The 27,693-nt window shown below is 40.8% G+C and overlaps 1 protein-coding gene across 3 annotated transcripts in view; it reads right to left on the bottom strand.

Annotated features, from left to right (window-relative positions):
- Positions 1-27,693, bottom strand: part of fibcd1b (fibrinogen C domain containing 1b) — a 131,619-nt gene that overhangs the window by 65,174 nt on the left and 38,752 nt on the right. For 2 of the 3 annotated variants that reach the window (XM_039780831.1, XM_039780830.1), the window contains exons 2-4: positions 14,478-14,561; positions 8,488-8,967; positions 230-389 (exon numbers count right to left, since the gene is read on the bottom strand). In XM_039780831.1, the coding sequence (XP_039636765.1) occupies positions 230-389; positions 8,488-8,967; positions 14,478-14,561 (724 nt within the window). The remainder of the gene's footprint in view (positions 1-229; positions 390-8,487; positions 8,968-14,477; positions 14,562-27,693) is intronic. The other variant, XM_039780832.1, reaches the window with a different exon arrangement.

Below are 27,693 nucleotides of genomic sequence, written 5' to 3'. Positions count from 1 at the left end.
CCACACTGGAATATAATTTTACAGAATAGTGGAGTTGAGCTGACAGAGGATGGAAACACGGAGCAGAATACAGCGGCAGAAGGTCACACATTTAGGTAGCCAGTGAAGTATGAATAATATATACAGAGACAGAGGGACAAATTGAATACCAGACAGACAAATCTACAAAGAAAGAATCCAATCTTGCCAGACAGGTACAGATAGTCAAGCCACGCCTCATTTCTCTTACCATTGGCGCAGCCCTTGAAACGTGCCCCTCTGACTGGTGCCCTCTGCAAGTCGGCCTTGACACGCGCCTTCAGGCCCACGTTCTCCTTCTGCATGGCGTTAAGAGCATCACTCACTGAGTTCACTACCTTCACCATGTTGATTTGACTGTCTGACAGCAGCTGTAAAACACACACATAGACACATTAGTTGCATTTATTAAAACAATATAATTTTACGAAGAACTACAAGCTGTGTGTGCTTTAATGTTACTTCTGACCATTTCCCAAAGTGTTTTTACAACCGTCCAGAGAGTGTCAGTGATTTCCTTTTATTTCCCTACATTATAAAAAAAATTATTTATCAGATGTGAAACTTTCCTAGAGTTATAATCCTTAAGATTTTGATTATATCAAACCCAATTTTTGATGCTATTTATGGTTGGCATTTATTCGACTATAGCCATTAGATCCAATGTCCACAATTTCTGCGCTGGATTAAAATGGAAAACAATGCATGCACATAAAATGTAATTTCTGTATAACTTATGTAATGACATAATTTGAAAGAGCAGAACAGCCAGTTTCTAGGCATTTAAAAGAAAAACATATTTGCAGGTAAAGTGATAAAAAGAAGACATATAAAGACATTTTCATCATGGCCAAACATCTAAGGAAATACATGGGCTGCTAGTCTTCTTCAGTTGTATTCCTGACAGTGTAGCTGCTCAAAGTATGTTTCTTGCCCCCAGTCATTTGGAACGGAAATCTGAGACTTGTATTGTTAAGAACTTCTTAACGTTATCACCAGTGAGCACAGGTGTCGCCAAATCAACCAGAACGGAGAGCTTACGGATTATAGCTTTAAGATAAGCAACCCAAAACATTCTTTTCCTTTGATTTTGTCAGAGTTACATCACATTTGCATAGTTGCACCTGCAAAGAGGGACTTAAGAAATTCGCCCTTGTGCTCAGGGATGATCCACCATCTGACATTCTAGAGTGCGGGCCAAATCTTTATAATGGGAGAAGTCAATAAGTTCACTCGATTATCTCATTATGTCCATATTTATGTAATGTAAGTCTTCTGGATTGTGGCGGTAGCGCTTTTCAGCAACAAACTCAGATGTCGGAGCATCCTTGAACACACCAGCAAGGACAGTTTTCACAGTAGTTTCAACTGCATAACCATGAGATGACAATTTGACTTTGAGGTGTGGGGGGTAATATATAAAATGAAAACCAAAGGCTGCCTCGAGGGAGAGTAAGTCTATCTAAAAAGTTTTGGTTTGGTAGGCTACTTAATTTGTAGTTAATGGGCTAAATCATACAGTATATAACCACTGGAACAGTAAAGTCCTTTAGGGACCTTTAGAAAAACAAAAGTGTAGCAAAGACGCCACATGGTACCCTATCCCATAATGCACCCTGGTGAATGCTGTAAAATACAAAGGGCCCTATGGGAAGGATGGTGATGAATGTATGTGCTAGGCCTTGCAGAGATCAGGGTAACCTCCCTGATCTGCTGTGATCACTTTCTTACCTGCAGCCCTTTATACGCTGTTCATTGCCAAAAGGTCGTTTTCACATATTGCCCTAGTTGGCCACCACCTATGCGCAGCCAAATGTTGTGCCCCATATGTATACACACACACTATACCTTTGCAGGTATGAAACTTCCTTATGCTCACACATACCCACACACTCTCTCTCTCTTCTTTCGTCTTCCTCCACCCTCTCTCATCCACATACACACATGCACACTTACAAACACACACAGACCTGCAGTGCTGAAAGTCATATATACTGTACAGGGTTCAGGGTCTTCTATCAAAAAAAAACCTGGTTGCCTTTCCCTGGTCTCAATAACTACTGTATGCAACACACCTCTGAGGCACAACAAGCTGCACTGCAATCATATTACATGGGCACTGGGGCTTAACCCACACACACAGTCATAAACAACAACAACACATTTTAGGCACCCACAAGCAAGTGCAAAGAAACCACACACACACACACACACACACACACACACACACACACACACACACACACACACACACACACCACACTGACCCATTGTGCTCAGCAGCTGGCAGGATACAGCTGAGAAAACTGGGCTAACTGCTTTGTCATTTGTGTGGAGGGGACAAGCAAAGTGGCTGTATTTTACAGAAGATTTTAAAAAGGCTATAACATGTTTGATAAATGAGTTTGCCTCCAAGTCTTGTGTACTTCCAGCGTTGTATTTTCTTCATTGTGTACACGGCATGTTTGTTTTTTGTGAGTGAGAGACAAAAGCAGATGAGTGTCTGCAGTCTTAATTTTAAGCCTTGACTGACACATCAATTAGGATCCTGATGTAATTAGCTCTCATTAGGCAGCCTTTCCATTGGCTCACAAAATCAGTCACACCACAGCACTTAACGCAGGGAGCTTTGTTTGTTGTGAGTCAAGCTTTAAACACAATCTGTGTCAGACTCATGAAAGGCGTTGAATTACATTTTTTAAAATGAGGTCCTTTTTTAATCTCAACATGGTTCACACAATAATGTGTGATGCACCTGCACAAAAAATAAATAAAAGCTTTACTACAGCGTTAAGGTCATTTTATAGTTGTGCGTAAAATCGAAAGCGTAGCACCGCAGACCTCTGCGTCTACGCTGCACCCTACACCGTACCCTGACGCGCACCTCTCGAAAAATTTTACACGTTGCTTGGCCATGGCTTGGTAGCGTTGCATTTCCCCCGACTCATTCCCTGGTTCTCCTTCTCCATAAACAACATGAAATCAAGGAGAGGGTTAACTTTTCCTGCTAAAGATTTCCAACCTTGGTCAGAAAACACAGGGGAGACTCTCACTATGACTCTAGAGTCGGTACTCGCTCCAAAGCTAATCGCCGTCACTCTTTCACTTCCCCCTCGCTCTATCACCCACTCCCCACACACACACACACACACACGCCGGCTCGACGCACACACCAGCACACAAATATAAACATCAGGCCACTTACGTAGGCTATGGCGAGAGCTCAGCGTGGAGCCTCCGCACAACTGTAAAACGGCCTTTACTGTAGTTTAAATCCAATTTTGTTCAATGCATCTAAAATTTACATTAATAATGATTGAATTATTTTGTCAAAACACACAACAGGTGGGCTTTTGTTGGCCTCAATCAGATATCCCATACGGCAGAGACAATTCCCTGTGGTGTAAAGTCACAGAACAGAGAGGAGTTGCAAAAAACGTAATTCAGTCACCATCTTCCAAATACCACATCTTCACCTCAAAGACAGCGGCTGTCCAGTCAACTGGAGCCTGGATGTGCAAATGGGAGAAGTGAAGAGGAGCCCATCAAGAAGTCGCCCACGCTTTGCTCCTAACTGGTGTAGCTCTTACAAGTTGAAAATAATTTAAACCCTCGAGCACATTTGAACGATTCCATGCCTTCGCTTATTAAATCAAGGTAACCAATACGTTTGAAAATGTACTGAGAAAACTTCTAACAACTGTACTTTGCTGGACACCTATCAATCAGTGCTGTGAGAGGACTGCTAAAACACACTTCATAATGATGCTCTGTGAATGCTAAATGATGTGGTTTTTTTGTTCCTTCAGAAATCCCCCTTCAACTGAAAAGTTCCCAAGAATCTTACAGCACTGAGTATAATAACTTGTTCCTTAGTCACAATCTGAATATTGCAAAAATTTTCAAGCAAAATTATCCTGTTTCAAGTGTGAGTTATATCATTGTTATTATTATTATTATTCAAAGGGAATATCGTTGGGTTTTGGACTGTTGGTAGGCAAAGCAACCAAATGAGTCATCTTGCGCTCTGAGAACTAGTAATGGGTATTTTTCTTTCTTCATTATTTTTTGACAAAACTAATAATTTATGAATCAAGAAAATATCCAGCAGATTAATCGATAATGAAAATCTTCATAACTTGCAGCCCTGCATCCTACAAGAGCACAGATCCCGGACGGAAAAAAACCCTGCCAAATGCTAAGATACGAAAAATATTATAAAAATGATATATCAACATTAAATGTCCAAGGGTACAGCCACGCTGATTGTTAACCCCATCCTTTGTTACCGTGTTGCTCTTTGGCAGCGATGTAGCTCCAAGCCACCTTTTCCTCCCACGTCAGGCATTTCAGAGAAATCTGGATATTTTTCATCTTTTGGCAGCTTTGTTCATCTGACTCCACCTCCTCCTCAAGAGCAACTGTATGTCTAATTATTTTCGCTTTGTGTTATTTGTCTGATGTAAATAAGCTACAGCTTGAGCTTTTTTTCAAAGAAAAATGCACATTTAGAATCCAGAAAGTACACTAAAGATACCTAGTACTTCATGTAAATACTTGTCTTAAGTTACTGTATGAAAGTGTCACAGAATGTGAATCTAACCTCTGCCTCACTGACTGTATTTATCTTGTTAAACAGAAACCATAAATCATATGAGGCCTCTGAAGCAAAGAAACAATGAATAAAGGATTATCCCGATGATGGACAGAACATTAAAGGGAATGTTTTCATAGAAATCTGATTCATATCACACAAAGAGTCTCTGGTCTTTTATAAGGCTTTTGATTTTGTCCATGTGTGGTTTGGTCCATGTGTGGTTTGGGGGTAAAAGTCCACTAGCTGTGCAATTAAATCAGTATTAATGTAACAAAGTGGCGGGATAGCCCATTAATGTCTGTGTGCACTTGGCCATAAGTGTCTCTGAAGTGGATATTGTTAATGTTCTAGGCAAATGGCATTTTGATTTTTATATTTTTTTTCTGTACATTTTGTGATTAGATATATATTTTTAAGTGCCTTTATACTAAAAATAGAACTATATTTACATTGTTCTGTGTTGTTCTGATGACAGAGGTTTGGACTGACTTGTATTGTTTTGAAGCTGTAGCCTATCTTTAGAGCTTCCCATTTGCTTAATTGAATTATGTTTCCACATGTTATGACTTGTGAATGTGACTTTTTATTATTATCCACTCTTATTGAGGTTGTGAAGTTATTTGTATCACATCCCTGGCTGACATACTGCAACAAGCACTCTGAATTTAACTTTTCCAAGTCCTCAAACGACTTTGTGTTGAACAGAATGAACATCTTGAGGCAATATGGGTTTCTATTATAAAGCAGCAGAGGCTCGCCCCTAGATCTTTACCAGAGGTTGTGGGTGTCACTTGCCCAAAACATTAATATTCCACAGGCACATAATTTGGTTTAAACTGTGACCTGTGGTTCAAGGAAATCAGTAAGTCATGCTCTTCTTTGCAGCCTTGCAGTTTTTTTGCAGTCAGACAAAACTGAACGTCAAGTCAGTTGAATATGTGAACTAGATTTCGGTATTCTAGCACTTCTAATTTGTTTTTTATGCTGAAGGGGTGCATGAGTGCACGTCACAAAACCCCCAGGTAATGGGCATTATACATGGTTGCCTACATTGCATGTGCAGGGCTGCCATTGCTGGTCAGAGTAAAAAAAAATACATTAACAACTTTAATGTAATTAATTCCCCTGACAAAAGTTTGCACTTGTTACAATGAGAAGGATCGGTGGAGACAGTAACCTGAGAGACATCGAGGAGACTGTAATGAGAACACTTCTTAAGATTTGAAGGTATGCACCACAGAAATGTGAGAAGAATGTTAGAGTGGAAGTACTTTGGGACTTGGGTAATTTGGATTTAGTGTTTAAAATTCTATTGAATTTACATAAACTGTGATCCTGAAGTTGGGCTCCCTTCGCTTCATTAGTTTTCTACAAGTGATGACTACAGAGAGGTGGTTTGGCAGGATAGCTGTGTGTGTGTGTGTGTGTGTGTGTGTGTGTGTGTGTGTGTGTGTGTGTGTGTGTGTGTGTGTGTGTGTGTGTGTGTGTGTGTGTGTGTGTGTGTGTGGTTATTCCTTTGATTTCTTTCTTTTTTTTAAGAGAAATGCTTTTATTCAACTTAACTAAATGTAAACACATTCTGACAGTATTCAATCCGGCCCATGAAATCATAGCACAGACAGCACTAATGAAAGTACTCAAAAATGCTGATTAAAGAAAAATATCAGGCTGATACGGTTGCTTAGTCACTTCAGGTTGTATCTCGAAAGCAATGGCTATGTTGCTACCATTTAGCATTTGTGAATCTGAAGGAGTCAAGCCATGAAGAGCCCCCGAATGTTCAACTCCTAGGCCTCTAATATTCAGGGGTAACTTAAGGAGGAAGACATATACTGCCAGGATCATATGAGTTTTGACTTAGTGAAAACAACAGCACCTTGTTCATCACTCTGAAACCTAACCATTAGTTAAATGTTTTGTTAGCTTCAGGGTTCAACATTAACTTCTTGTCTACCAGCCAAATAGCTAGTGAATGTTCAAATGTTACCAGCCCCTCAATAGATCACAATTGTTTTGGGCTGGTGAATGAAGCAAATCTACCAGCCACTTGCATATTTTACCAGCATTTGGCTGGTAAATGTTAAAAATTTTGAACCCTGGTTAGTTTTCTAAATTGTACTGATCCCATCAGAGTGGTTTCTTTGAGTGCAAATGTGTACCTTTTCTATCGAAGGCTGCAAGCAGACACTGTGAAAAATGAATAGGTCGGTTTGTGAAAAATCAAAACACATCGCTCCTGAACCAACTGCAATCAGACTCTCCTGCTCATCTCCTCAGAGGCATGTGAAAGGGTTTCTCTCTATATGACAGGGTGAAACTGTTCTACAGGGGGCTGTGGTGCACTGCACACGGAGCCAATACCAACACTGGCACAGTCAGCTCTGTGTCATCGTATAAATCAGAAGTCCTGGCCACAGGTGGTCCATAGATCACACAGTCACACCATGGTGTCAGGCAGAAACTGCGGATGTGCACACCACATGCCTCGACTCCAAAAGAGAAAATCAATCACCCAGTGTCAGGGCTGCCAGCACCACCTCCACTTAGCCCTAGTGCCCACTACACTGTGCCACCTACACCACATTAACAGCAGTAGGGACAGGGCCTCTTTCTGCCTCCACTGCACTGCCAATCAGCACCCATGGTTCCTTAGCCCACAGAGTCAGCGCAAATCAATCCAGTGAGTTTTTGAGTGATTTCTAAACAATGTTGAACCCTGAGCTAAAGAGATCTGGCTTTAAAAAAGGATTGGCAGAAGCAGAATGCATTCAGTTGTTTGAGCTGTATGGCTGGGAGCTATGAAATCAATTCATTGCAGAACAGAGAGACTGAGCCTGATGGGCCACAATTAAAAGAGCATGTAGTGTGAAGATTTTCCACACACATTAAAGAAAATGCATCGTCAATAAATCGATGCAGACGGAGCGAAACTAAAGGGGGTCTAATCATGTTTCCGTCCAATGTGGAGTCTGTCTTGGACATCTAGGGAAACGTTATGCTTTCTTATTGAATTAATGTGTAAGTTGTTCTGTTTCTTGAATCGTGATGGGCATTTCTTCCCCTGTGACCTCATCTTCAAACACTAGACTGAGTGAGTTCTACTCAGTTGAACATGAAGCCCATTTGCACTTTAATCTAGCCATTATTGAGCTTGTACAGTGTAAAAAGAGAAGAGAAAGTTGACATTGGATTAATGAATAATAGTGTTTTGATTTGGCAGTCAGCAAAAGGAAGGGACTTGTCTTCAAGTCTAATGAGCTGTCACACATCTCAAGGTGGTTTCACAATCAATACATATTGATAAGTGTTTCACAATCCAGTCCTTGAGCACCTCTGTACAGTACTTAACGTCATGAGAAGTGAGTCTTGCACACTGGATTCAGTTCATCAGTTTTTACTGCTCAACCAACTACCCTTATGTTCAATCATTTAAAAAAAAAAAGAAAGAAAAATATGTTGTAGTTTTTCTTCACAAAATATTTAGTTATGGCAAAAGAATATTCTGCAAATTATTGGTACATGACTGTTTCCCTTTCTCAAGCCACAGTTCAGTATCTAAATAGCTAGTAATTCATGGCTATGTGCCAGAATGGAATGGAAATAATTAATGCTCAACATACCATCATTTACAGCGCATGGCTTTTTTAAAACACTCATAATTGAATATTACATTACACTACTTTATAATAAATCAGGACAAGGATGCTAGGGCTTCTGAAAATTCAATAATTAACATATAGAATCTTTAAAAAAAAACGCCACCTTTATCTTTTGTGTCATACTGTGCCTTAATTACCACTCTGACCTGGGCGATTCTCTATGACCTTACGATAACATTGCATGTCCACTGTGTCTCTGTGTGTGGGTCTCACCTGTATGAGGCGTCCCTGCTCCGTCTGCAGTGTGTTGAGGTCTTGCCCCAGGCTGCCCTGCCCCCTGCGTAAGGATTCATAGTCCATTTTCAGTTGCCCCGCGTGGGCTGACAGCTTGGCCACCTCCTCAGCCAGACTGACAAGGAGAGCCCGATCCTGGCCTTTCACGGACTTCAGGTCAGAGTCGTGGTCGGTTAGTGAGTGGAGCAGTGACGTCTGCACACCCTCCAGGCGCAAAAAGTTACTGTTGTAGTCGGGACAGTTTGGGTCGATGAAGATGTTGATACGAGAGCCATCGCCTCTCTCAACGGTGACCAGGGCATTGGCTTCATCCTGATTGGTCGAGATGTGGGGTAGGCCATCAGACATTGGTGGGGCTTGGTAGTGATTCATAAAAAGGATGGTGCCAGTTACAGTGACAGCCAGCAAAACAGCCACAAAAAGCAGGATAGTGCAGAGCAGGTAGCTGCAGCTCATCCTCTGTAAGTAGGAATGAAAGAGGGAAGGAAGAAGGAAGGGAAGAAAATAAGGAAGGAAAGAAGAAAAAAGGTAGGCGTTAGAAGACTAGAACGCTAGAACACCAAAAGTTATGGCAAAAAACCTGCCTTATTCAAAAAGAAATGAGTTTCATCCATCATTGGGGATATGTTGAATGCCAAGGGGGTCAGTACTCGGCAATATAAACATATTCACATCTGTCCAAATGTAGTTTTGAATGATTTATGTGACAACATAATGTGGATTCCTGCCAGTGCTCTCTCAAAATTTTCTAAAACTCCCTGTATGTCATCAGAGTGGTGCAGCAGAGGGAGGAGACACCTCTAGTCAAGGCAATGATGTACTATCTTTCCATGTCAGAGACAGGAAAGCAAAAAATACAAACCTGAAACAATAGTAGCCAGAAAGAGAAAGTAAAACAAAAAGAGACTCAGACAGCCTATATAGTTTAAATGAATCAACAGAGAGTCAAATCCTCTTAGAGGGGAAAAAAGGCAGACCTCTACCAGTAACACGGTCTCCATTAACTGGACAATACTGTAAAGACCTTTCCAACTTTTATGATCTGGCTCCCTTTTCCCACTCAGGTCAAAAGAACTAGCAATGGATAGGAGAGAGCATTATGGCCCACCTATGCATGATTAACAATGCCTGGCTCCCCCATATCTTCCTCCAAATGAATCAGCAACTGATCTCTTACTGATCTTTTTTTTTCTGTACTGGAGAATGTTTTTCTGTGAGAATATGTGGGCAGGTGTGTGGAAGTGTGCGTTTGTTGCTGTGTGTGCAGCTGTGAGTGAGTGCAAGCTCATTAATATGTAAATTGGCTGCACAAGCACACTGAAGCACACTAATAGACAGCTAATGGTCTGCTTTACGATAGAGGTTTATGGTTTCTTTAAGGTGGAGAAAATCAATTGTGTTGTCCAGGAAAAACTCCTATCCACTGTCTTTGCCCACAGTAAAGAAGTTGTAACTCCCCCAACAACTTGTCCATGCGGGGGCCAAAATATGGGATCACTGTGTGGTTCCCAATTATTAGCCCACATAGTATTGAGGTCTGAGGATGATTTATTACATGGGCCTTAATTGTAACCTTCCTTTGTCCAATCATGAGCCAACGTAAATGCACACAAAAGGAGTTTATATGGAGCCTGAGGATGGTTTTCTCACATGGGCCCCATTTGTAACCCCCTGGCTTTATTTACAACTCACATGGGCAGATCCATATGGGGCCTGGAGCCAGCGAGCACATTTTTCAAGGCCTGGTGAGTCCCTGCTGGAATCTTATGCTTCACAAAAGAAGATTTTAGCTGTAATTTTAAAAATCTAACCCACAACACAAACAACAAGCAAGCATGTACTCTGTGAATAACGCAATAGATTATTGCATTTAAAAAAATCAATTGATCTGGTTAATACCTGAGAAGACAAGCTGCTTTACCAATCCACACAAAAATACATGATTCCTTTATTCTGGAGGGGAACAAACCGATTTTTGAGAGGGTGATTGGAAAAGGACTACTTTCATCACATATTACATGTATTGTTGATTTTTTTTCTATTTTTACTCCTGTAATTTAAATATATATTTGGTTGGATCTACTAAGTACATTGATTAAACTAATGCATTATTGTTTTTCTGCAGGGGCAAACTTTACTGTGGCCACTGTTTTCTATGGAAGCACTGTCACTGCAATCTGCCTGTAGGCTCTATTTATCCAAATGGGTTGGAAACTGTGCATGCATGCATACACAAATTTTTTTCACACAGCCCTTTCTGCCAAACAGACAGGCAAGCACCATGCACATATTGCAAATGGAAAAATTGGATTACTTTGTCAGAACCTTCCCACTTCTTCCTGTTTTTTCCCACCACAAATACATCATCACAGAAAAGAGCTCCAGGAAAGTATTGCTGAATGTAAAAAAATACATTTTAAACATCTAACTTAAGATGTAGACCCAGACTGCATGATGAAATTTCTCTCTGCATGTCAAAAAGTGTTTTTAGTTTTTCCCCCCTCGGTTTGTTTGAGTGTACGTGCAGTTAAGTGATTATGCTATGACTGGGCTTGGCTGTGGCAGGGTGTCTGTGCTGTACATAATGTGTATAATGGCCTCTCGCTGCAGAATGGCTGCAGTGTAACATCAGAACAGTTTCACTGAGCTCTATCGCCAGCGGGCCAAGACATCAGTGGAAACCATCATGGGCACTGCACTAAATATTCATTGCTAGCATACTGATTGTTAACTTAACATAGAGAAGATATACGGTGGCACCTGTTATGCCGAGAGCGACACACACACAGAGCTGACGGATACCTACACACATACACATACAGCAGCAGTGAATGTAAATGAAACCTTTCGCAGATGTAGTGTGTACAGGCACATAATGATGTCCGAAGATGTGAACCTCTTAAAACACAACATATGAAGTAGTTTCTGATAGTTTAAGGCAGGGTTCTTCAACGTTTTTTAAGCCAAGGACCCCTTAACTGATAGAGAGATCAGGGACCTCCTACTACATATATTGTATAAAATGGAAGTTGCATATTAATCTGGTCCTACAATAACTTTTAGGGCAGCCTAAAGCATTTATAGATACCTTTTTTTTTGCATAGAATACTAAGCTATATAAATAGCCTAATAATTGTTGGCATGATTTTATAAGTCATGTTTTAATGTTAAACACACATGTGGAACAATCAATCCTTTGGGATGAACTGTATCTGTGGATGGCTACCTTACATTACCTATTGGCCAGTAAGCCTATCATCAGTGGGGATTTATGTTTGCTAATAATACGTTTGATAACTAGCCTACTGCTCCGAATAAGTGACAAAATAATGCCAACGTGTTCCTATTTACATTTGTATAGTCACAGGGTGTACAAATAACAAGGTCACATGAGACACAGCCATCTACTAACCGCATACAAACTGGGAACTATATTCTCAGAAAGGCGAAGCACTGCTACTTCTGCTACTTGGGCGGAGTGATTTACTCGCAGCACCTGAAGCCCTGTAGTGAGGAGCAGAGAGTTCGCCTGGAGTTCGCTCAGAGTTGGAGTAATAGAGTCAACAATTACTAGATAGTAAAAGCATAGTGACCTTGTTATTTGTACACCCTGTGACTATACAAATCACAACATGTAAACAGGAATGGGGTTTTTTTTTTTTTTTTTTTTGAGGAAGAGAGGGGGGGGGGGGTGGGTTTTTGGGGGTGGGGGGGCGCAGGGGGGGGCGGGAAAAAGTTAAAACCCCCAACACAAATGAGAAGGGTATGTATGGAGTTGTCTAACTCTGGGGGATACGGTGAATAGGCTGAAGTCCCAATAAGTCGGCGTGTTCCTTTAAGACTTTTTAATTTTTGAAAAGACTTTCAAGAATTAACAATAATTTGGAGGCCCCCCTGCAGTGACTCTGAGGACCCCCAAGGGGTCCTGGGCCCCCTTTTGAAGATCCCTGGTTTAAGGTACAAATTTGTACCAATAACGCAGCCTAAAATGAAGATAACTAAAGTCAGTTAAGGTAGCTCATTGATTGTGGGGGCGCTGGGGGGAAATGCACACAGCTAAAATACTGTTTATGGGTAGAGGCACTAAAAATGGAATCAGGTCCCACTGACCCAGCAACAAGCTTGGTTCAATTCTTTTTTGAGGTCAGGCTGACATCAGAGGGAATGACTTGAAGAAAAAAATGTCAATGACAATGAGAAGTGGAGTTTTAGCTGCTACCATATTAGTTTTTTCAATGGTCACAAAAACAATAAAAATAAAAAAAGGCAACCTGCTTCATGTCCCAACAGAATACACAATCCTTCAATTCAGTTCAAGAGTCGCAGTCGGGTAATGACAGTGAGAATGGTTGCGCAGGCAGCCTCTAAACACTGGAAAAACATTTTTTTGTAAATGAGTCTCTCAATCTCACAGCAGGAGCCCTTTCTGTAATTAGTGGCTGACTTTTAGATCCTCTCCTGCCTCTACTCATGCCACACCATGGGATTTGAGAGGACAACAGGGGAATGTTGATGGATAGATAGAAAAGCAGAGGCAAAGAATGAATTATTCTCTATTTAAATGACGTTGTCCTCCCACGCAGGAACATTGGCATACAGTTCTTGGACAAAAGGATTTGTCTGCTCATTAGTTAAGCAGGAAACCGGCAGTCTTGCAAGATCTCTCCCTTGCTGTCTTTCTTCCCTTCAAACACAAACACACACACACACACATATATGCTGTCACTGATGTATACACAGGAAGCATTTCACATTGATGCTACCAACTACAACATACAGAAATGCACAAACATCTTCAAATGCTAAATTAGCACATATAGGCATAGCAAGCCTAATGCACAAACTTATTTTTTATTTTTTTTTACCAATTCCACTTCCATTTCATTCACCTCCAGCTTGAATAACACTTTCACATCACTATTCAATGCACACTGTAGCTTCCTTCAACTTTCTGCCATGCAATCAAGCTCCTTTTCCTGTTTCAGCCATGATCACTCGCCGAGTTTAAAGAATCTGCAGAGCCTAATCCTGTCTAATGCTTGTGCATTTTGTGTACTTGAGCGGAGGTTGTGTCATAGCTGCTGCGCGGTGGCAAAATGTAATGTGTAATAATCCTTCGCACTGCCATCACCAAAGCAGGGAGAAAGCGGATTGTGATGAAAATCGTCGTCAATGATACCAAATCCCCTCCACAGGTGAGCAAATTACTATTCATAGTGTGCCAAGGTTTTTACTGGAAGGTGGTGGAATATATAATTACAAAAAGACAAACGGTATATAAATGAAGCAATGGAGGGATTTTGTATACAGGACATTGCTTTTTATCAATTTCACTCTTCCACTTTTGTTCAATGTTTGCTGGAGCCTATACCAACCTACAACATCCAGTTTGACAGTTGTTTCAATAAAAAAAAGAAAAGTAGATTCATCGAATAGATGTTCATCAGAAAAATTATCAATGACAATTTGTATAATCAATTAATCGTCAAGCGAAAATGTCAAATATGCAATGGTTATAGCTTCTCAGATGTGAATATTTGTTGGGTGTCTCAGTCGCCTATGATATTAAATTGACTATCTTTGGGCTTTGGGCTGTTGGTCAGATCAAATAAGCCATTAGAAGATGTCACCTTGGGCTCTGGACTATTATGATACCATACAATTAAATGCACAAATAATCAGCAGATTAATTAAATAGTAAAAATAGTTGTTAGTTGCAAATGGTGAATAAGTTGATTCACAGTATTCTCAGTCAGAGAAAAGGATATTTAAAATAATCATCTATATTTCAAAATAAACTGTTGAAATAGTTTTCAACAGTATGATGTATTACTTACAATAAAACCCCTAATCACTAATTATGTAATTCTGATACAACCCATAAAACAAAAGCGTGTGTTGATGTTTGCGTGCATGCGTATCTGCCTGCGTGTGCATGTACACAGTACGTTGTAGTGACAGGGCCTTACCTTGGCCGGGGTCTCCCTGGCAGTTTCTGAGTCTGACCAGCGATGTTTGAGCTGGGAGGAGCTGGGCACACACTCACAGAACGTCTGCATGAGACAAACAGACAGGGCCACCAGTGTTGACGTTTGTTCATGTCACATGTGCAATCAAGCATGCAAGCACATGCGCAAAAACCCAAAACACACAAACGCACACACACACATGCACAAATACACACAGACAGACAAAGGTTTTGTATCTGTATTTAAATAACATCAAAATCTAAATAGTGGGCACAGCATATTTTCTATGCCAAAGCCCTCAAATCTAATATTTAATCATTGTTAAAAGATAAATGGTGCTGGTTCTGATAAACTACCACCTACACACATAACTTCCCACTCCCACAGACAAATCTGAACATGCATCTGTACATCTCAAAGGTATCACTGAATTCAAGTTTATGACAGGCTCAATGAGTCTTCTGAGAGATGGCTTTGCAAGATCCTCAGAACACAGAGTTTCCTCCTACACCAAATACAAAAGAAGAAAAAAAAAGGAAAAGGAAATGCTCATTGCATGTGAGTGGGTACAGCATGTGCAAGCATTCACATAATGAAGGTGAATGTAGGAGTGTGTATACAATATCTGTAATAATTACATGCTTTAGTATATGTGTCTTTTGTGCCTGTATGCATCTGGGAGTAGTTCGAGCCACTGCACAGATAAAGGCGCAGTAATTATGAAAGTGGAGGCTTTCTAACTGCTCCATGAGAGCACGTCGTTCCGTGACCGTAAAGCCCGCTGCTTCCACTGTGGAATTGCTCAATTAGCCTGGGACAATAACGCCGACACAAACACACACACGTGGGCACACATGCAGACACAAATGCCTACTTAAGAACGGATGCAGCAAACATTAGCAATTAATGTATCAGAATGTGTTCTTTATCCAAGCGTGGCGTTATAAAATTGTCTGTGTGTGAATGTACGTGACTGAGACTAAATCTGCTCTACCCTGTTACGACACTGTATGTTTTAATACCATCAACAGGAGTGTCTTATCATGCTCATTTTCAGGTTCATATCTGTATTTTGGGTTTTTACTAGACCGTGTTTACATTCTTTCAGGTTCTGTCGGAATATACCCGTATTCTTCACCCTCCATTTTAGCGCCTGTCTCTTTAAGCCTCCCTCCCGAAAAGTCCAGTCTGAGCGAAAACAAAGAATGGGGTGTCTTATTTCACAGTTTGTGGTTTGGTAGGCACTCCAGATACGCAAACGTATCAAATGTATGCACAAGCACTGAAAAAGTGATTTTTTCATAGGTCGCCTTTAAAGCTGCATAAATCAATTTTAACCACTAGGGGGCAGAAAAACATCAAAAACAAGCTCAATTTGGCGGCGATTTAGACCCTGTTTAACTTGGTTTTATAGCCAACCCAGTGTTGTAGTACTCAAGATCGGTCTTGGTCTTACGACTGGTCTCAAGACCACTTTTTGAATGTCTCAGTCTTGTCTCGGAATCGATGGCACCAAGAATCGTCTTGGTCTCGCATAGAGAAGACTCAGGATTTTATTTAAAGACCGGTCAAGACCACAACTGCAGGGACTTGACTCATTTCCAATTTGAAATTTGTAACCTCTTCTCACCGCCCCCTTAAAGCTGCAGTAGGTAAGATTGTGAAAAGCCAGGACTTTGCCAACAAATTTGAACATTGACAACTTCTCAGTCCCTCCTCCCTTTCTGCTGCAGCCCAAACCGTCTCCTAAGCCCCTCCCACACAACGGAGTTTGACAGAACTGCCGGCATGTCAGACAGACAACATTTTCAATAACTAAAACACTAACACAACGTTAACTTTATTCACCAACAGTAAAACGATGCTAACTAGCAGGCTACCGTTAGCCATTTCAGCATCACATCAGACCGACCACTGTGCTAACGTTACTATCATCCTCACCAACATAGCTTTGTGGACTTTTGACTACTAATAACCAAGTGAAAGATAAATCATTCATGGTAATTATGTTACCTGTTGAGAGGAAATGTGGCTACATCTGCATCGTTCTTCAGATCTTTAAAATCCTGCAGCCACGCCACCATAGGGTCAGTTTCAGCAAATATAACAGAAAGTTAGTTTTATAAGACTTACCTACTGCATCTTTAACATGCACTCCCAAGAAAGTGATGCGGGAGACAGGAGAAGCTCTGGCTGTCTGGCACTGGTCTGGTCTTTGTCTTGACTCAGTCTTGCCCTGCCTTGGTCTTAGTCTTGACTTGAGATGCATTTTTAAACCAAGTTTAAACAGGGTCTAACCATGGCTTGGTTAACAATTCAGCAAACCTTGCCTACTTTCACATTCAGCAGACACAGAGTAGCGTTCATTTGGGGTCATGTTTATGTCTACCTGATACAATGAAGGTTCAATATTCACTCTCTATTTACCGCTGTTTCAGTCTCCAACAATGCTTGAGAAAAATATCTGGCTTTTTAGCTGTAATCGCTCAGCTTTCATCAGTAGCCACTTTTGTCTGATAGCCATTTGTTGCTGGCAGGTGAGTTTATCAGAGCTTTTTTATGTGGAAACAACTGCCTACGGGGGGCTAATGAGAGCAGCTTAGACACAGCTACACAATAATTGCGTAGGCCTTAACAAAAAATGTGAGTTTAAAGAGGCTTAAAAGCTCCTTGGAGCTGTAGAGTTGGGTGGTAATTCTCTCTGATTTCAGCAGGTGTGAGTGATCCCTTTCACAGTGGAGTCATGTGAATCAATGTTCAATCAAAAAATATAACCGGTTTAACTACAGACGTGCATATGTGTGTATGTGTGTGTACATGCATGCAGTTGTGTAGCAGTGTTTGTCTTTGTGTACGTTTTGGCAGTTGTCACTGAGTGGGAACGGCTGTGTACCCAGCTCACACAGACATTGTTATGATGGCTGACCATTAGTTCACCTCTTTGCTCTAAGCATTCTTTTCCTATGTGTATGACAGCAAGAGAGGGGGAAAAAAAGAAGGCAGCAATAGAGAAACAAGTAAAGGCGGGAATGAGAACGAGATGGAGGGAGATTTGGGAGAGATGTGCTGAATTCTAATGAGCAGCCTTAGGGTCAGCGATAGAAATCTGTCTGTTCTGCCAAAAACATCGCAGTGGTCTGTGCTTGCAGTATACAGAGGAGCTACAGAGCTCCCATTACTACATAAACACAGACTCTCCAGTGATACGGCTTACAAACTAAGAAGTCAGCTACACAGTAAAGTAAATTAGAATTAATTTGTATGTTACCACAAATAAAAAAATAGGTGTTAGCATTTTATGCTGTTGCCAAATTCACAGGTGCGTGTGTGCACCAATACAGATGTTGACACAAAGGTATACTTCCGCTTTGTTGCAGGAGATAGAAAAACATGCACTCACGTATGAACTTGTGCACAGAACAGAACAAAGGTTGTGTGTTGCAGCTGCAACCCACTCAGATCCCTGACTGTCTTCCCATTACACTGAGCAGCACGTACCAGTTCCCCCTTGCCTGCTAATGCTCACATTGGGGGTCTTTGCTGCCTGTAACTAAACGTGCACACACACACACACACACACACACACACACACACACACACACACACACACACACACACACACACACACACAGTGACATGGCAATATCTGTGGGGCTTCTTATTGGCAGTGGTCCCGGTGTGGGCATGACTGCTTGGCAGTGTTTGTCTAGTCCTAATCTGACTCCACAAGCTCCACCAACGGAGAGGATTTACACTTAATAGAATATTTGGGGCGTTTTATTGGTTGGACCTTACACAGAGAATCCTATCTGATGCCACGTTTTAGAAGACAGGAAGGGCTCAGGCTTAATCTCTGTGTGACTGAACGTGTACGTGCACTGTTTTAGAATGAGTGTGCCTTCTTGTTTGCATGAATGTATGTGAGGACATATATCTTCAAGGCAAGAATCAAAGCATTTGTCTAGTAATGTTTGAATGTGTTGTTCTTGGAATCTACTTGCTCACTTTGCTGAATACCTTTGTGTGTGTGTGTGTGTGTGTGTGTGTGTGTGTGTGTGTGTGTGTGTGTGTGTGTGTGTGTGTGTGTGTGTGTGTGTGTGTGTGTGTGTGTTGGGGGAGAGAGACTTTAGCAAGGTGTGTTTAAACCTCACTGCTCACTAAGCCGATGAAGTGGAAGAGGCTTTGCATATAATAACTTGTGGGCTTACTAATCATTTAACGGGACTTGCATACTGCTAAATGAAGGGACTGAGACTGACAGACTAATGGAAAAAAGGGGGAGCAGAATAAATAGCACAAGAGCATTATGTGCACAGTTCAGGAGATTATCTTTCAAAGTATAACTTGTCTGATATGGTCTGTAGATATTGCAATGCCTTCTCAGAGGCACTAAGAAAGAGAAGGGTTAACAGTGAATGAATGAATAGAACTGTGACATCCTGACAGAATAAATGCTGAGGATTTCCCGCCTGCCATTGGAAATCAAGAAGCCTTTCAGATAAACGATGAAACATCTTTAAATTCACAGCAAGTCGCAACAAGGCTTCATGTTCCTCTGCGGTTGCATTGAAATTACTCAACACAGACCAGAGGTGCTTTGTATAAATCCAACCTATCCCTTTGAAATGCATTTATACAATACAATACATTGATTCTAAGTTCTTGGATAACCCAAATCAAGGACTACAGAGCAAATAAAGATGCTGCTTTTTAGAAGTTAAGTGTTAATATTCATTGAATTTGACAGTTCAAGTTTTTTTTTGAGGATTCCGTCTCTTGTACATTATTCATGAACTACTATATAATGACCCAATAAATCTTAAACTAACGACGCATTGAGTCATTAGTTTTTTTTAGTCAGTGCCTACTTGTAAGTTGAGTCGGAGGGTGCGCTATTTTACTTGAGGAGACACAAAGATAGTTCCCAATATGAAGTGTATGTCATCAGGAAGTAATAATTAGTTGTTGGTAATGTGCTATTTAAGCAGCTGATCTGGAATGATTAGACTCAAAAGACATTTAGAAATGAGATCTAGAAACTCATTAGATACTGGATCATTGACATAAAGCTTAAGTAACTTGTCATTATCATTATCTACAATCCTTAATTCAGAGTTATTCAAGAGCTACTTATTTGCTGCGTATTGATTTGCAGTTAGTCCCTGATGTGTCTTTTTACTTGAAAATTACCCAAGATGTTGTGTAACTCATTGGAAAGTTACTGCTCAACCATTTAGCCAAGAGAGAAAAATGAAATGTTTAAAAATGAAAGCATAGCTGTTTTGTTCCTATTTCAGGAAAAATATTATGAATACCGAACTATGTTGCAAAAGAGCAGTTATATGGTAAGGTGTGGAGGTTAGATGGTCAATGGGATTGGTGGATGGTTGCTTTCAACACTAATAGTCCAGGTTTGTCATTTACCCATCATCATAACATTCCCTGAAACCTTTAGCAAAAAAAGCTAAGAAGTTTACAGATGAATGTAATTTGCAGTAGATATGGTTTGAAAAAACCTGCATTAAACTGATAAAACAGACATTTAGGACCACAAAATAATAATATCACTTTCCCCACCTCCTTCATAAAAGCTAAATGGAATTCAACCGCCAACAGAAGACTGTTGCATGGACTGCTGAATATGATAAGAGAGGTGTTTACCTTGCCAGCACCTATATTCTATTCTGCAAACTACAGAGATTTGGGTCTGGATATTTTAGAGGACACTGTCATAGTGGATGTGATGGGTGGCATAGCAGCTTTAACAGACTTCAAAGTGACTATTCCCTGTACAGCCGATGGCTGATGACAGTCCTGGACACTTTTCTGCATTACTTTGCCACTGGCACATAAATAATGGTTATACCGGGTACCAGGAGGGACCCTGCTGTGATTTGGTAGCATTACTAAGTATATGAGGCAATAGGAGACCTCCTATAATGACAGATCAATCATTGGTGTATTTTTCAAGCCTTTGTTTTATATAAAGCACTTTGAATTGCCCGGTTGCTGAAATGTGCTATACAAATAAAGCTGCCTTGCCTTGGGTCTAAATTATATTCATACTTACTTTTAAGTTCATTTCTGGCTTAATGTAGTGTATAACTAAGAGCTGTCCATGAGCTGGCTTTTTTGTCCAGTTCTACATTCATTAAATATCTTCTTCTTTGCTGATTGGCTGCATCTGCTCGGACTATTTCTATAAACAAACTATTCTTTCAACACACTTTATCAAGACTGCCCTCTCGCCAAAAGGTAACAAACACATCTAAACATGCCACAGTTGGAAACAGACAGTCAATTAAGAGACCTACGTGGAAAAGAAATGCACTAATTGAGCTGATGCTTAATGTTTGTCTTGTACAATCAAGGATCCTATTGTTATGAATACAGTTCTGTGTTAAATAATCTAAACATCCAAGTATACATGCAGGATGCGGCTCCGTTTCTGCTATGACCTCAGCTCCATTGGCTGAAATAGCTCAACGAAAAATACTTTGTGCTTTTTTTGGCATATATGAATCTGCGGTGTCCTCGAGTAAAACATAAACTGAGTAAATTCCCAAAACACTATCAACTGCATCAGCAAAAACGGATGCATGCAAACACTGAGAGAAATGCTGTTCACCTTCAAAATAAGACAGCATGCAGAGAAAGAAGAGGGAGGAGAGGCCTGCGGGAGACCAGGGAGATGAGTTCAATCCTAAGAGACAAATCACCCGCTCTACCCTCCACTGCTTGTCCTTGGCGCTCGCACTGCAACCGGCCACACACAGGGAGTGAGTCTGTCACCCACTGTCCCTGAGGCGCACGCACACACCAGAATGCAAAAACATATCACCGCAGACTCTATTATAAAGTACACAATCACTGGGAGGTCAGAATGGCTGCTTTGTGAGCGTGAAGTGAAACGGCAAGATTGAAAGAGGGCTTTCAATTTCGTATGCGTGTTGTGGTTTACATTGTTACCTCTCTTCTCTCAGGACACAGATGATCTGAGACTTATGCTCCCTTATCTGCTAGTTCATTTAATAAGAGCCTAAATACATGTTTGGACAAGCTCCACACATGTAAAAGCTCAACAACGCCATATCTACGTATTTCTGGTAATTATTACAACTATATTTTTCTTTAATTGCCTTTTCCCTGCCTTCCCCAACCATTATTCCTATCATTTCTTGTGGAGTTTTTCCCTGTCATCATAGAGAGCATGGGGTTGAACTGTTGCTTCTGTGGGCTTGTATGGCTCATTGAGATATTGAATGTGAGATTTTGGGCTGTACAAAAATTTGAAGATGCAGAATTTGGGTATGACTGCATAAATGTGTTCTAAATTGGGTATAAAAATGCAAAAGCAGCACTTGTGTGACAGTAAAATAATTCTTATTGCACTGCAAGGGTCCTTAAGAGAATGGCCACCTTGCTGCAAATGCTGCTTCAACACTCAAATACAGAGAAATCTTTGTTAGAGGAACACGCTCAATCTTACATGAAATAGCAAGGAGGCAATTATGATGCAATACGCTTTACCTTTGTTAGGAATAATCAAAACGATTCTCATCAAGGACGCCTCACATTTTAGCTTCACAGGCTTACATCTCTTTCTTCCTTTTTTCCAGTCCCCACTTCAATTTCTCTTTTTGAAATTGCAGGCCACTTAACAGTCCTGATTGCAGTTGCAAGCACAGTTGAGTGCACCATCACAATCACGCATGCACAGGATGCGCACACACACACACACACACACACACACACACACACACACACACACACACACACACACTAAAAGACAAGATGGATCTCCGCCCCTCAGCCGTACTATTTTAATAGCAGTGGTGATAAGAAGGCAGACACTTCTAACAGGGAGAAATGAAAAGCCTCCTCTCCTTAATGTATACATTTGCATACATCACTGCAAACCGTACATGCTCTCATAAATAATACATGCATGTTATGGATACTGGTGTCTACACTTCATGGTAACGCTACCTTGCAGATGCAGAATGACTAATGGCTGAAGCGAAGCATGAAAGGGTGGCCTTACGCGTGTGCGCCTTTATCTGTCTGTCTCTTTGTTTCAATCCATCTCTTTGTGTATGTCTGTGACTGTGTCCATACGCATGGGATACCCTGAATCTTGACAGTTTGACCTTGGCAAAGAGATCATATTTTTATGCTGATGGTGCGAGACAAATCATGGTTTTTGCTCCTTTATTTGCTCCTTTACGCACACAGTTTGTGGATCTGTGTGGTACTTCATTAATGTGAAAAACTGCAGGTATTTTTATTAGTGTGTGTGTGTGTGTGTGTGTGTGTGTGTGTGTGTGTGTGTGTGTGGTGTGTGTGTGTGTATGCGCACATGTGAGGCACTGTGTGACTAAAGAATGCTGGTTGAGTGCTATCGGGTGGTAAGTGCTGCGTGTTCATTCTCTCCCTGAGGGGAGGTCGTGCTGCAGTGGATATTGGTCTTCTAAGGTCATGGGTTTATATATGAAATCAACTTTCCGATGGTGCACCCAAGTTATGGTATTACAAACAAACAGAACAGTTCCCTGAACCTGTCAAGTGCAATCTCTCACCTCTCTATCCGTTCTATGCTGAGGAAGATTGAGCATGAAATAGAAAATGAAGATGAATAAATAAACAGATGTGTACTCGCTCCCTACGCAGCAGGGTAAAAAGACTCTAAAAAGGTCCCGTTTATCTAGTTAATGGAGTCGGTCCTCCCCCGAAAAACGCCCACATACGTTGTTTGTTCATGCAGCAATTACCAGTCATATTTACGTTCATGGTGACGCCGCCCTCTAATGGCCGTATAAATTATGACAAAGCAGCAAAGCAGATAGTAAGGTGACACCGCCGATTTCCGCATGAGGAGGCAGGTTGGGGTGGCGGATGGGTCAAACAAACACAGGACTTTCACCCAGGACAACGAGGTTTGTGTCCTGTTAGAAAGTAAAATTAAACTGTGAGGTTTTTTAACTTTTCTGCGTCACATGCGTAACCAGAAGTGAAGTAACATCTGAATTTAACCAAAACCACAACCTTTTTTATAAACTTAAAGATATAGTGTGTAGTTCCTGTCGCCCCCATGAGGAATTCTAAGTAATGACAACAACACTGTCGGCGGGTCCACATGATACAAGCCTTCCGTGATCGCGCACGCGCAACCTGTCCCTCCTCCACACATTTGCTTGTATACAAAAACAACACGGAGGATTAAAAAAACATGATGGGCTCTTCAGAAAAGGTCATTATATTCACTCAAGCTTCTGCGTGGGAAAGTCACCGGACTACAAAATCTTCTGAACGTAGCCATACTGAGAAATACAGAGAGTTGTGTGGAACTGATAGTCTTAGTTAGCTTTGTAACAACTCATTTGGCAATGGCTTGAATGTAACAGACGTTCATCAATATAAAAAAGTTCTAAAACTAGCACTAAAGCTTTAACTAAGTAGTTTTGGTGGGTCATATTTCCTGCCACCGGTAGGGAGCTTAATTCATAAGAAACTCCTGTGGGTTTTTTCCTTTAAGTCCTAAACCTGACTTCCTATCCTTAAAAGTTAATGTGGGAGTATATTTTCTGGCTGGAGTCTAGGTAGCAGGTACTGAGTACCCAGCACGGAAACAGTGTAGTGCTACTACTTGTAGTGGCACTACTCGTAAATACAAAAGCTATTTTCTCAAAGGGGCCTTCACTATAATGGTAGCATTCTAAATTGATGCAAAGAGTGGGGGGTTTCATCACTGCCTTTTCAAGAGATGGAATCAGCAACAGGGACATGTTTATGAAATAGTGTAAGAAATTAAAGTTGTATCCTCTGTGTGAGCAAATGTTTAGTTTTTAAATCATGAAAATAAAAAGACAGACGAATGTAGAAGACTGCAACTCTTAATAACTTTGCATGTACAGTTTATGGTCACCCCCTAGTAATTGGTCAAAACTAATACAAATAAAGTAAGAAAAGAGATTATAGATAAGATACGGCTACCATCACTGCAATAGAGAAGTAAATAAAAGATGGCTGCAAGCATTGCAACCATTAGGAAAGTAATGGAAAGCCACCTCTGTGGAAACTATTAATGCCAAAAAGAGTGTGAAATTAAGTACTAGGCAGATACACTAGATGCATGTTTGATGTAGAATATATTTCTATTCTATTATTTTCAAAAAAAAACTGACAATAGACTTAATAATCTGTCCTGTGTATTTGATGAAAGTGAAGGCACACCCAATTAATGTACCTGCCAAATTTGGTGTCATCCTGACCTGTGGTTCATGGGTTGCTCAGAAACTGATGGTGAATTTAATGAGTTCTGGTGACAAAAACTTGGTTAATGCAACATTGTAATCTAATGCCATTTAATACTTTATACAGCAAAATTGTAACCTTGCCTAAAGCATCATACTTTAACACTATCGCCCCAAATAAGAAAAGAACTGTGACAGCATTAGTGAAATACAAGAGGAGTTTAAGAGGAAGATGTAAAACAGAGGTACACTTTATTCTAAAAAAGCTAAGATCTTAAGTCAACAGCCTGAATCCTCAGGACTCAGGAGCTGACATATATGAGAGCAGAAGCAGTGGCTTGCTCTCTGGCTGTTTGTAAAAGGAACTGCCACAACTGTCACTTTTTCCCATGAATGCAGTACGGCAATGTCAAAGAAAATGTAAACCGAATGAACACTGTGAAGAAGGCAAGAACTAAATCAAGTAGAGTGACTGCATAAATAGACCAGTTGAGTGTGGTTAGCCGGTGCTAAACATCAGTCACGCTCTGGAAGTAACCGACAAGCTTTCACTAGGTTTACCCAAGTGGAACGATACAATAACTCAAACTCACTTCCTTCATGTCTGACAGGTTATCATACCAACTTGCCACAATGTGTAGATTAATAAATAATACAGATGTAGGTGTCTTGTATGTTTATGTGCTTTATGTATTTTAATTGTGGCAATGTTTAAAAGGTGCTGTAGGTAGGATTATGAAGATCCAGGACTTAGCCAAAGAATAACAACTTCTCAGTCCCTCCCCCCTTTCTGCTGAAGCCCAAACAGTCTTCTAAGCCCCTCGCCCCACCAGGGAGAATGAATGTGTGTGCATGAGCAGTGATTGACACGCAGTTAGACACCCCCCGCCCGGCCATGATTGGAGCATCTGAACAGGGAGCGATGGATTTTTGCAAATCACACTACAGGCTGTAGGTGGTGCCAGAGGAGCCAGATTTTTTTTTTTTATTGCCTGCTTCATATAGTTCTACTGGAACATAGTGGTCAGTTTCAGCAAATATGACAGAAAGTTAGTTTTATAAGTCTTACCTACTGCATCTTTAATGTTTGTTTTCATGATCTATAAATGCTGTGCTGCTGCACATTGGAGATTTGTTGCACAAATGTCTATGTCTAAGCAATTGTCCCTATTCAAATACACATGAAATTAAATGGAAAAAAATGAGTCGAAGTGTGAGTTATAGAAATCACACAATAATAGATGCAAGACGGTGACAGATTTGAGTTTTGTGGATTCACAGAGTTGAGTAAAGTTGCAAATGGGAAATCAACGTGCCATCATTTTCAGAGCGACAAACTGTTTCATTTGGACTAATCAACACATTGCCCCAAAACACATGCAAATCCTAACACTATGCCAATTCTACATGAGTCACAAAGCAACAGTAAGTGATGATGGCAAACATGATTATATGGTAGGGCCAGTCGGAAAACGTGGAAGCTTTAAAATGAATACACACAACAACTTAATTAATGCAGTCCTGTGCAGACAGTTCCTCTGGAGTTACGCAATTAATCCACTTCATTAGTGTCTAGAGAGACAACAGACAAGAGATGAGAGAGCCAGAGCATGGGGAGAGAGGAATTGGGAGACAGAAAGAGTAAGAGCCTGCTTTGTTAGTGTTCGAAAGAGACACTTTTCAAGGCAGTAATTATGACGCAGAAAGAATGTAATTATTTTTCCCAGAATGCCAGAGGGCTCCGAGTGTCTCCTAATAGTGATGGGTGACAATCTAATAGACCATAGATGTAAGTAGTGCATGGGGTTTAATTGGTATTTAAACGCAAATAGCTTGTCTGAACACATCCAGGCTCGTTCCTAAAGGTGTCGGCAGTGCCTCCACCCTGTGATCCCGCCTGGCATGATGTGACAAATTTGATCAGAGAGAAGTGGTGTCGCTGTGCATCTCACACAATCTGACAGCTTGCAGTAATAAGCCTAAGGTATCGTGAGTATTTTAAAACTGTCACGTTTCGCACTTCCCCAGGGATTCTCAAAATGCTTCATACCAAATCCACAATTAAAGGCAGAGACTTAATCTTAATAGAGATTGCCACGGGTGACTTGAGGATGTTTTGTTGCAGATTGCACCATGTGTCTGCACTGTGGGAATGAGTACAATGTAAGAAAACAGTAGATGGCAAGAATCACAGCTGTTTAACTTGACGTTATTCGAGTGAATAACTTTTCCAAATGACTTAACAGTGATCTTTGAAAGATGGTTTTGGCGTCTTTGCTTTACAAGATGGTAAATAGTGTAGAGAGGTATCTCAACCTCACATGAGCAAAAGTGACAGAATAAATTATCCCCTGTAATGGGTGAACCACTTTGCACCTTGTTGCTGCTTTTTCCAGGGTGTGAACACAGCTTTATGTGAAATGAAACAGTCTCTGTATAACTCCTGCGGGAGAGCCACAGTGATGAGTTAAAACGTCTGGACTCCTAATGGACGGCTTGGTCTTGAGAACAAACCACAGAGGTTTTTCTTTTCTTTTTCCCCCTGAGCCTCTGTCAGCTCACATTTGCGCATTCTGCTCACACAGTCATTTCCTTTCCTCGCTACTCAGCCAAAAAGTCGATTCAAGAAGCTTAGTATTCTGATTGAAATCATAAATCCATTTTATTCACTTCCTGATTTTCATTTTGTAAGACCTATTATTGAAGGAAGGGCTATTGAAAGCTCAAAACGCAAAGTATGCAGTGACATTTAAAGTAAGTCCGTGCAACAAAGTGATGGAGCTGGTAGCATCAAAACACTCGGTCTCCGAGAATGTCTGCTTGGAAGCGGAGTGCAGTTTGTGTGACTGTGGCTCATGTTGACAGATGTGATAAGCAAGCTGAACTTTATTCTAATAAACCGTGTAGGAGGGTTACGCTCACCACCACCCCCAGTACTCTGATCAGCGTTTGAGCTGTGACCC

The sequence above is a fragment of the Perca fluviatilis genome, chromosome 17 (assembly GCF_010015445.1).
Source record: "Perca fluviatilis chromosome 17, GENO_Pfluv_1.0, whole genome shotgun sequence".
NCBI lineage: Eukaryota > Metazoa > Chordata > Actinopteri > Perciformes > Percidae > Perca > Perca fluviatilis.
The sequence above is the reverse complement of the archived record's forward strand: the minus strand, read 5'-3'. Positions and strand labels throughout refer to the sequence as shown.